A 12360-nucleotide genomic window follows, 5' to 3' on the forward strand; every position below is an offset into this window, starting at 1 on the left:
TATCGAATTACTCTAATCGGAGGCGTTATTTATATGCAAAATAAATATAACAAATGGAAATAACAATAATATAGTTGAAACGCAATGACATTTGCAGTACACATTGTACAAAAACATTTTGTATTTATGTTAAAATGGGTCTTTGTTAAATTCTTTATTAAAATTTTTAGCATATTCAAGTGTTGATTTAACATAATGTAATTATGTAATTTGAATATTTTGTATTAAAATGATATTTAACATTTTTTAGTGTTAAAATCATTACACAATTTAAATAAATAATTGACATAAAAATAATGTAGTTTTAAAACATAAAATTAACGAATAAAATATGTGTCAATATATTAAAGAAATATGTTTCCATATACTCTGTTTCTAAATTATATTAAAGTTTATATACATTTTTTATGTTAATTTTTTACATGTTTTTATGTTACTTTTTAGCCTATTTATCTCGTGTTAAATTAACACAAAAATTTAAGCAGATTATTTGGGAACTGCGATAGAGGAGAGTTGCTGAATGCGTATCAGTTGACTAAAGTGCGTACCTTTTCAATATTTTCACTTATAGTTTTACTTAATATAAGCAACATTTAGTAACCGAAATATAAATATAATACTTATTTTAGTAAGCAATAAATGAGTGAATATAGACAAAAAATCAACAGGTTACATCTTGTTTTATGCCATACAGCATTTTAGAAAATTTGCTACAACTAATGTAAATTTTTGATCAATTTATATAGCTGATAATAATGTAATTATGCAGTTTTATGTAATTATGAATTTTTATGTTTTCTAAACGAAAGTTATTGTAAAATATTTTACATTTATAGCATATAAATTTACAATTATTATAAAAATTACATCATATGTTCAGCAAATTTATTAAGTTTTCTAAATCGTATCATCACAAAGATTTCTATATTGTACTAGTATAATTTAAGACACATACTAATATACTCATGCTCTTATTTTTACGCTACGTAACATAATCTTTTTTTAAAATTTTATTTTTTATTTTTTTACACGATCAAAGGTCAAGTCTCTTGGCAAGAGAATCGTCGAGTTGCGTTAAATTTTTAACTTTATTTATATATTTGAACTTTTCGTTTGGTAAATTATAAATAAATAAGTATTAGTCCATGATTTCTTTTATTAATCTTACATTTTAATTATTTTTATTCATAAATTTTTAGTGCTTTCAAAGAAGATCCGATTTAGTATGACAGGTTTCCTAAATCGTATCTTTTGCAGCATGTTACAGAAGAGCTTATAACACATTAATTTGTTATTAGTAAAACTTTTAACATATAATAATAGGTGTTTTCAATACAATTTCCAACGTTTATTTGTATCCCAAATAATACCAAACGCAAAATATCAAAAATAATTTAAACAGTATGCATTTAGCAACTCTCCCGTATATGTTAAATTTAACAAATTTTCCAACTGTACGTAAACAGTAGTTTAAAGTTTTCTTTGTATGAAATGTGTCATGCGTGAATGGTACATGTGATGAAAATCTAATTAGACCGACTGTAAATACGACTTGCTAGTAGTACAATTCATTAACAATGATCATATTGTCAGACGTTTACATCGTTTGATCGACGATCGCATTAGCGGTCAATTAACATATCTCTCAGATGTAATTAATTTTAATTTAATGAACGTCGAAGGGTCCTAACTAGAACATCGAGCGATTTTCCTGCAGTTCTCTGATATGTCACTTTCGCGGGGCGGAATGTAAATTATGCCTGTCTTTCTGTTTGAGAGGCATTTCCATTTGCACGAATTAAGTCCAATGCGGAACAAACGGAAGAAGTTCGTTTTCTCAGCTGACTCGAGTATATCCCGCGCATAATCAGAGTCCCGTCTCAAGAAATTGATAAATCTTATTCTAAAATAATTACTGCTTGCAATTATCTTGTCAGAAATATTATTTGTACCATTCTTCAAGCATTACACATTAAATTGTTTTGTTGTAAAATTATTTTATCGTGTAACTTTATAGTTCAAATAGCAAAGGGTGTTCAAACGGTTCGTTAAATAAGTTAGTCTATATTAAGATATTTATTTACATACTAATTTTACAAATTCGACTCCAATGCATAATTTTATCGAATGTTAGTTTCGTGGAAGCTATTATCTATTATTTTTATTTATAATCATTTGTTACAATAATTTGTTAAAGCAAGTTTGGTGCTATAAGGAATAGCATTGCGTGTAAAATCGTACTATAATTTATATATATTGATAAACAAATAAAAAAAAATTTTGTGATGTTTTACGTGTGTCGTAATGCCTCTCATATTTTTATGTTGTATGTGTATGCGCGCGCGTGTGTGTGTAATGTTATCATTCCACATATAATATATGAAATGGTTAAGCATTGCGTTGCAATGTTAAATGTGTACAAAAGAATTATTGTGTTAGATATCTAAATCATTAGTATACGTTATATATATACATATATATACGTTATACATTTACATATACATGTATGTATACTGTAAAAATTAACAAAAGTTAAAAATTAAAAAAGTGAATAAAGTTTTTATTTGCAGTAAAAGGATTGAGATCAACTTCTGTCAGTGAAAACGCCGAGGTAATACCTTCCGTTATAAATCAGTCGAAATATAACGGAAAACTTTTTGTTCATTTTATTTCTTTACTGGCAAAAAAATTTGGTTTAATCTAGCGTGACGTAATGGACTTTTGGAATAACCGCTGCAGCAAGAGTATTTAGAAATGGGAAACTTAAATCCTTTATGCTAATTTCATCCCGAAGTTAGATATCAAAATACGAAATCTGCAAATAACTTACAGCGTCAAACGCCGCCGTAATAATAATGAGCACGCGACTTCGCGGTTTGGTATTCTAAAAGCGGGAACGATATTGCATGCAATCAACATAAAATGGGAGAGAAAGAGGATTCAAGCGGGAAAGAGAAGCGTGCAGAAATGGAAGAAGAAGAATTTACCTGTATATCGGCGCATCTGCCTCTTCCTTATACCAAATAACTAGGTGCAGCTTGTCCCCCGAGAGCGGTGGTTTCACGTCGCATGGTAGCTGAGCAATTCCGCCTGCCACTGCTTCCGCATCTGTCATTGTCACTGTAATGACAAAGTCGGGTCGAGAGTCAGACCAAGATCATATAACCGGAAAAACGTGGTCGGAATACACGCGGGCTGCAGAGCGCGACTAATCTGCCTCGTATTAATGGCTCGATTCGCGCCCGGTGATTTCACTCCCTCACGACGGGATTTAATCCGCGACGACGACGACGACGACGACGACGCCGACAACGACGACGACGTCGCGTCCTCGAGTTCACAAGATCACTCGTGCGCGATTTCCTTCTAAGCCGCGGATCTTCTCGAAAGGTATCTCCGATATTTTTCCAGACTGTATTCTCTGCTTGCAATTCACAAGGGAGCGAGTCCCGGGAGTGAGCATTTCTTTTCACTCCAAATCGGCATATATACGTAGAACGTGCGGAAATATAAGAGACGTATTTCCTTGTATCGCTGATAAACGATTTCAAAAGACAAAACATCCCTTGGAAGTTTACTGGCCGAAGAATTCTTTATTTCACAATAGAATGTAAACTTTACTATTTGTCATATTGAAACATATTTTCAACAAAAGTTATTTAATTTTTAACGTAAGGATTACTAACAGCAATGAAAAGTTATTTTGAAAATTATCGATTTGCAAAATTCAAAGCAATATTATATAAATTGTTATATTACCTAAAAAAACACTTTTCACTTATGTTTGTATTTATGTAAAGTTTTATTTTTAGTTCTTATTTGTATTAAGAGGTATGTAAGTCAAAGAAGTAAAGTGATATGTCAGGATTAACAATCTTCGTCTAATAATTTTGTTTAAGATTATGCTTTAACTTTGCAATGCTACTATGATGAATTTTTATCCAGGTGCTAATTCATATTTAGTATTTAGTAATTAAAGTTTTTTGTAATAAAAATTATGATAACTTATAATAACGGTTAATAAATTTTTTTACGTTAATATTAATTTAATTACTCTGACACCTTGCAATCTATCTATGTATTTCTAGTAATAAAGTAAAAATAAAAAAGAGATGAAAAGTTCTTAATTATATGGACAAATTTTCATCCAAAATAATATTAATCTAAGATAAATATGAGCATTCCACACACAGGATTGATCTTACAAATACGTGAGTGACTGTTAGAAGATGAAAATTTGACAGTCGACGCACGTTTCTATTTAATCGTAACATTGGCGACCATACTGTGGTCCTCGAACAAAAGACTATATATAACTTCCATCACATAATAGCGTCGATTATAATAACAATGGGACAATAATTTCGACGGAAATGCAATCGCGCTCGAGGGCTGAGAAAGATAATGTAATTAAGATCATTAATCAAATGTAATTATACCAATTAATCATGATATTTTAACAACCAAGTTGGCTCAAGATGTGATCTGAATGTATAATTTTAACTAATAATTAAATTCAAACAGAAAACAGATATCGTGCTCGACGTAACGGCAAATTCGCTGTTGTTAGTAATGTTAATACCGAAAAAGTATCTCACATTTTATTTCTATTGTCAACGCATTATCGTTATACGATATTATAAACTTCAGTGTTTTACCACATATACAAGATGTCCAATAATAATTGCATCACTTGTCGTGGGCAGATATAAAATAGATTAAAGAAGAAAGTTCTGCAAATTCCAACAATGAATAAAAAACTATTTAATAAAAATCCGCGAATCATTGACGAAAAACAATTCAGTGTTTAAACCGCGTTTACATTTGCTACGAGCGATATGTTTAGAGATACTCTATGAACGACACAATTGTAGTCACGCACTTCTCTCGTCAGTGCTGTTTGTAGAGAGAGCCGTTAATCAACAGAACTCCTTTTCTAAACTACAGAGAACTTTTTATCTCTTCAAAATGAAACAGGAATTCATATCAAAACTACCGAATTTTAATGTGTGGGGGCTAACTTAATACGCGAGAGAGCCTATCTCTAAACATCTCGTGCATCTCCTACCCATATACAGTTGCCAGACATTATGACAAAGCCGATGTTTGGCTGGTTTATGATCGTTAACTATTCACCAACATTCTGTTTAGTCGGTACTGGACCAGCATTGGCCACCAGACTTGCAGCACTGTGTGATGCAATGATAGCACGACCGGTTCAACACTAGTTTCGAATAACAATATGGGCCCAATGCTGATAATCAATACTGGCGCATAGAATTATGTTGATGAGTATCGTAGCCGCCGCTGAAGCCGGTCGCTGGGTCGGTAATACCTACCATTGCGGTATCATCAGTACGTAAGTTTCACATTTCGATTAAATGATCTCTTTAAGTTTCCTAAAATGTATGCATCTCCTACGTTTAATTTTTATTAAAAGAAAAAAAAGTCAACTTCAAAACGTTCGGCGTTATTTTGCGTATTGCACGATTATCGTTGAAATTCTGCCGAAAATGCTTAATGATCCGGATGTTCAGTAGAGCGGGCCTCAGTACCTTTTGAATAGTGACCATGGCATCTGGTTATAATTAATGCACGATCAATTAATTTCGTCCCTTGTTTTACGCCGTCAACGACAAATTTACCGGATCATCGTCGCGTGGCCGGCGAATTTACGCGTTTTAACGTACGCCCGTAAAGCCGAGTGCACGCGAATCTATTTAATGCTTCCGTAATTGGTGGCCGATATGACGCGAACGAAATCGCAGCGATAATTGGCGCTCACGGGGCTCGTTGGCCGAGTATAATCATGTGTTCGAATATATTATGGCCGTGACGAAGTTTCTTCCTAAAATTGTATGCGGCGTTTAATATCCGTGTTTTCGTTACGTATTCAACGCTAAATGTTGCCACCCTTTCTGTTTTTGAGCTTTATTTATCGAACATGGAGAACGCATTAAACGCACATATCGGAATGAGTAGAAAATGAGCGCCACAACGGGCGGCTGCTAATGTGCGGTGCATTTGGGTCACGCTTTTATTCCTTTTTTCCTAACCTCGCATCAAATTACGCTGTTTACTGTATATGTCGTGTTTTATTTAACTTTATTATATCAGGAGAAAAAGAGAAAAATCTGATAAGTTTACCCTTTTGTTATTAGACCTTAATGCGTCCAATTATGCTACATTAAAATATAGCAGACGTAATACAAATTACAATTTAGAGGAAAGGAGAAAAAAATTTGACGAATACGTATTTAGAAACAATATTGAATTACATTTGTATACGAAATTGAAAACTCTAATAAACTATTTCAATTTTTACTCTCAAAATATTCAGTCAGCACGCCAAGCAAACGTTCTCTTTTTCTTTGTCCTCTCTCTGTATTGTTGTTATTCAGAGTTTGATTTTTTTTTAAAACGTGATATCCAGGACGACATTTCGAGGCAACGACATCGCCGCGGGCTATTTATTGCAAACGCCGCGGGCTAAACTCGCAGGATCGCGATCTCCATTTTAAATGTAATCCCGCAAAAGTATACGGCTGCGGCCGCGTGGTATCGATAATGGTAACTGTAATCAAGCCGGAAGATGAAATTTAACCGATCAATTTTGAGGATGGCTATATTAATAAAATCGATGCTGCGGCCACGGCCGCGTTGTGCGCTCGTGACATTTCCGACCCCGGAGATACTCTTTTAATTGAATTTTTATTCTTTTTTCTTTGCGAGTCCGATAGCGAAACGTGGTCACATTTGAATATATAATTGGCAGCTTTTTCCCCCCCCGCTTGTGCCCGTTTGATCTGATCATCTCTTCGCTTCTTTGTGTCTTATGTTTGTGCATTTTCTTCCGAGCCATCGACCAATAAAATATGATTTAATTCCAATTCAAAATGAGAAAAGCGACACGCGAATATAAAATCGCTCTGGAACATTAATGAAAATGTCAATATTGACCACGCACTCGAAGCATCTCGTCGCAACTTTCATATTTGTTTACCTCTATTTCTCTTTATAAGTACTGATCACTGATATATGGATGATATATGGAATAAACGTATACCAATCTCTGAATCTTTGAAATAAAATATAGCTTTGCCAAACAAGTTTCTTTATGCTTCACAAAATTGTTTGGAAAAACTAGAATTAATGTACATAATATAAAATTACTTCGTAAATAATTCTGTTAAAATTGAAATGCTCAACGAAAGTAGTCAGAAAACAAAAAACTTTTAATAAAGCAAAATATATCGTTAAATATTGAAATTTAAAATAGCTTGCAAATAAATGTAAGGAATATTTAGTGTACCGTTAAATATTAGCGTAGTGCTCGTTTAAAACACATAAGTATATTTTATAAATGTTTGTCGTTATTATTATTTATCATTATAATGATTGCTATTCAGATATCAAATTTTACTTAAAAAACGTTATTTGAAATTTGCAGTTGTTAACAAATTTTAGTTGTTGAAATTCTTGAATTTGATGTCACGCACATTGCAAGTACGATAAAAATATAAATTCAAATAGAGTACGATTTAGTACGATTTAGTACAATTTAATTCGGGATAAAATAATGTTATCGATGTGATATGAATTTGGTATAAAATATATTTATGAAATTTTTATAAGAAAATGTCACAGAATAGAGACAAAACCAAATTTTTCCCCTACAAAAATCCACCAATTCGCGAAACATTAAGAATTATTACAAAACATTTTACCTCGTCACGAATTTTTCGCGACACGCCAGTTTCAAATTGAGGGTCTTTTCTACACGCGGCGAGTAGAGAATGTTTCATTCCCTGAATATGCGGAACGCGGCGCAATGATGCAACTTTCGCGCAGAGAGGCTTTTACCGCGCCGCAAACAACCGTTTTCATTTAGCTCTCCCGCGACGCTAAGTGAATTTTGCCGGACGCCTTTCTTCCGTTCTCTTTATACATACGTACGAGCTCGTGAGTCCCGTTATAAAGTCCGGTTGAATTTAATCCCTGCTTTTCATGAAATCCGCCGGCCGATCCGACGCATTTGCAGAAAAAAAAAAAGAGAAGATAAAAATAACGCGCGCGCGTACGTATCGTCGCGGTTGCGGTAATTCCGAAGAAAAAACCCGGATGTTAATTATTGCCATCGGCGGCAAAATATCATCCCGCAAATTACTCTCATCCATAATAATAAGAGCGCTTTCGCTTGTGTATTATTAGAGATGATGCGCGCAAAGGACTGGGGAGAGGGCATATATTTGGCGAAGAGTTTGTTGCAAGTACATGTGCAGATAGATGCAATGTAAATGCCGAGTGTACTCGATGGTTTTGCGCGCCGTGGTAAAGCAAGTTCAACATCGCTGCGAGCGATGTTTGACCGAAAATATAATGCGTGTCCCGGATTTTCGCGAAATTCTGTTAAACATAGAAATTTTCATCTTTAAATACAGAAAACCCGCTTCGTGCTACCGACCTTACGGCTACCGAAAATGTGCATTAAGATCTTGCAAATTAAAGCGTTCGGATTAAATTAACTTATCACAGTGATAAAAAATTATTTAAGATTAGTATCTAATCATAATTATTAATAATTTTGAGTAGAAGCGAGGATCTTAACATCTGTTAAATTAACATGGAGTAAATGGCTTACAATTACTGACAGCGTTGAATACAATTCAATCATAAATTATATTTTTTAATTAGAAGATTGAAATTTTGTTGTTAATAAAATGTTCTAATGAATAATAAGATTCTTCAAGAATTCAAATAAAATTAAATATAATTATGTAAAGAAAATAATATATTTAATTTCCATGTATTAAACAACAAAGTTTATAAAATAAAAGACTAGTATTAAACATAAAAAAATACAAATTTATTCGAAATAAAATTGTTTCACTCATAAAAAAGGCATGTTATTGATTTTCTATCGCTTTTTTCATCGATACTGATTGTTTTTTGATTGTCAAGTTCGTGCTCTGTGATTTGTTTCACTTTGTGCCATCTACTGCTAAAAAAAGGACCCTATATATATGATCTGTTCTCAGTAACAAAGAAATGTACTTGTTTACACTCTACAATGATTTCATGTTTCAAGTTGCATTGTGAGAAAAAAAAGCGAAAGAGAAAAATATAAACAAAACAATTTTAGGAAGCCACAAACATGTAAATAATTTAATATCATCACTAATATAACTCACTATTGTTTAAACTGTACAATTTGTAAAAGAAAAACTTATTCTTGCTTTAAAAAAATTCGTTTTTTTACAAATTTTATACAAGAAAAGAACCTCAAAAATATAAACTATATATAAATATGTATTTCTTTAATTATCTAAACAGATCATATTTTTATCAGTATTAATACAATGCAATGTATAGTTTTCGAGAAATAAGGGAGTGCCGCTTTAAGAGACCTATGTCAATATTGTGGCAACCTTTATCTGTATTAAAAAAAAAAGTTTAAGATAAAATTTCCAATATTCAGGACACTGTCAGTAATTTGGCTATTTACTATATAAAAGAAAAAGCAATGAATTTGCCTGTTATTATAATAAACATTTAATGCTCCCCTGAGTTCTCTATTTACATACAGCATATAGCTATTAGTGGCGCACTCGCGATTCCAGCTATTCTTTTATCGCGGATTCCGCCGTTTTCATTTGCCGCTTCGCCTCAGCTGAAAAGACTCCTCCCGCGCGCAAAACGCGCCGTTACACAACTCGATATGCACTCCAATTACAACGCGGCGTATCTCGCAACTCGGATTGCGGCGCGATAAAGAGAGCAAGGGGTGACTGCTGATACAACCGGGCACCCTTCCGTCTGCAACTCGTCCTCCCTGTCTCCCCCCCCCCTCCCTCCTCCCATTTTTGTTCCATCTCGCGCAAAATAGTCTCATTGTCTCTCGCGTCCGATTGTCCCGACATTGTCCTTTCCAGGCGCGTGTGCATATGTCGGAAAAAAAAAATAAAATAAAAAAAAAACTGTGGGACCTAACCTCCCGCCACCTCGAACCCTTTCACCTGGTAGCCTCACCCCCCTCCGAAAGTTTCTTCGGGCGATGGAGCGTGCCATATGTCATTAACCGAACGGCATTCATCGTCGTCACCCCAGGTGTGTACGTTCTCTAATGCACCGTGCACCGTGCACTTCACGGGGGTCACCTCGTCACATCATTATCCACTTAACACCTTGTATTTATCGTTCTTCTCGTCGAGAACATTCTCGTCGCGTATCCTTATGTCGGGCGCTTTGGCTCGTTTCCCTTGCCGTATAATTACGGAAAACACGGAATGACCCGTGTAATGCGACGCGAAAACGCGAGACGGCCACGTTAACGGATGAGAAATGCGCGTTGAGATTGCGCGTCGAAACGACAATGGAGTTCTACGATAAATCCGCATTAGTTGCAAGGTAGCATTAGAAGTGGATTGGACTTCTACCCTTCGGGGAGATCAATTTGCGTCTTTCTCCGCCGGGCGTTGCCGGTTATCGAGCGACGAACACGAATTATTTCGAAAGCAGCGAAATTACGTAGCTTTGAAGAGATATAAATAATTCAAACAATTTAAAAAAAAAAAAAAAAAAAGGCAAAATCGATAATGCAATACAGTAGTCTAATCTAGGATCTGCACCGTACCATCTCGGATATAATTGAGTAAAACTGAGAATCGCAGTCTCGTTTTGACATGACGGAATCTCCCGAGCTGTAATAGAATATAACGAACGGTATACGCGATATCGCGCGCCTAAGATCCCGCGAGCGCCTACACCAACCGAGAGGGTTAAGCCGGGGGTCTCAGGAAGCACTCTGTACACCGAGAGTCACTGACGGTTAACGTAATACGAAACGTGGCACCCTTCCCCGTACATACGTATATGTGCTATCGGTGGAAACCTACGCGCTGATTATAGCAGGCGCTACGCAAGCACGTGCTACGCGTACGTGCATGCACGCGTGCACGAATGCGTGAATGAATACGTGCACGCGCGTGCACAAGTATGTAGGTACGCACGCTCACTCTCGGTCGCCGCCGGGCGACCCTCCAGATGCAGCCGGAGAAACAGGATTCGGTGTGTGCAGTCGAGAGATACGTGAAACTCTCGTGCCGATGCGGAGGGGGGGGGGGGAGGGAGAAATGAATTCATATTTACGGAAGCTGCATGCATATGCGGAGCTTTAAGGCAGCCTCGCGTGATACGCGGGCGGAGATACGTACGCGGGAACTTCCATTCAGCCCGGGCGATTCCGCCGTGAATTACGCATACGGCGTATAAAGAACGAGATATATCCGCGAATATCGCGTATATCGGCACGATTTCCGTCGCGATCGACGCTATTCCGGCTCTTTCTCTCTTCCCCTGCGCGTCGACGCACATTCGTGTTCCACGAAAAATAACGGGCCACGTTTGCATTGTCTCTGACTTTTCGGTATTGCCGCGCGAGTTAAATTCGGAATACGGAGTGCCACCGAAAAATATACGTATACGATAACGCGGAACTCCGCATTGAACTTCAGCTTTAGATCTTCTGAAGTTCGACGGAATCGCTATCTTTGTCACAACATTTGAATTTTAACAGCGAATATTTTAATAATATTTTGGTATAGGTATGAAATTTTTATCTCGCACGAACATTGTAGATCTTGTGAGAAAGCTTTGTACGCGGCAAAAGATAGTAAGTGAAAGAAACGCTGAAGTTTATGCCGATAGGAGCTACGTTAAAAAGTAAAGAAAGGTCATCAATACTGACGTACTACTTTTCCCTTGGATTTTATCATCCAATCATTTCTTAAAGCTAAAGATAAAACTTTGAAAACAAAATGAAAATTAGAAAGTGTTTTCTATTCAGATAGTCTAATAGGTTTTTATAGCATTGTTTTGTATTTTGTAATAATTTATGTTCTTGCAATATAACCAGAAATAAATGAGAAATAGGCCCCGTAATAGAAGAATAATAAAATATAATTTATTATTAAACAACAAAATGTGTAAAATAAAAAGACTAGAATATTAAACATTGTAGAAATAAAAATTTAAAGACTGAAAAATAAAAATAAATAATTTATTTGAATAAAATTATGTTATGAGAAAGAAATAGATTATGTCGATGATATGTTTTCAGTAAAAAATGCACCAGCTCTACGATTTTATGTTTCAGTATGAAAAAATATAAATAAAACAGTTTTAAAAAATTGCAAACATGTAAAATAATCTAATATTATTAATAATATACTCATTATTGTTTAAGTTACGCAATTTGTAAACGAAAATTATGTAAATTTTCATTTCACCGTTGATGAATTCGTTTTTAGCAAATTTTATGAATACTTTATTAATTATCTAAGTAGATCATGTTTTTATCAG

General features: G+C 34.9%; 1 protein-coding gene across 6 annotated transcripts in view; it reads right to left on the reverse strand.

Annotated features, from left to right (window-relative positions):
- LOC105831779 (nephrin) overlaps positions 1–12360 on the reverse strand; it is a 274107-nt gene that overhangs the window by 54870 nt on the left and 206877 nt on the right. For all 6 annotated transcript variants that reach the window (XM_036283082.1, XM_036283081.1, XM_028194117.2 and 3 more), the window contains exon 3: positions 2988–3120. In XM_036283082.1, the coding sequence (XP_036138975.1) occupies positions 2988–3120 (133 nt within the window). The remainder of the gene's footprint in view (positions 1–2987; positions 3121–12360) is intronic.

This window comes from Monomorium pharaonis, chromosome 2, assembly GCF_013373865.1.
Source record: "Monomorium pharaonis isolate MP-MQ-018 chromosome 2, ASM1337386v2, whole genome shotgun sequence".
NCBI classification, from domain to species: Eukaryota; Metazoa; Arthropoda; class Insecta; order Hymenoptera; family Formicidae; genus Monomorium; species Monomorium pharaonis.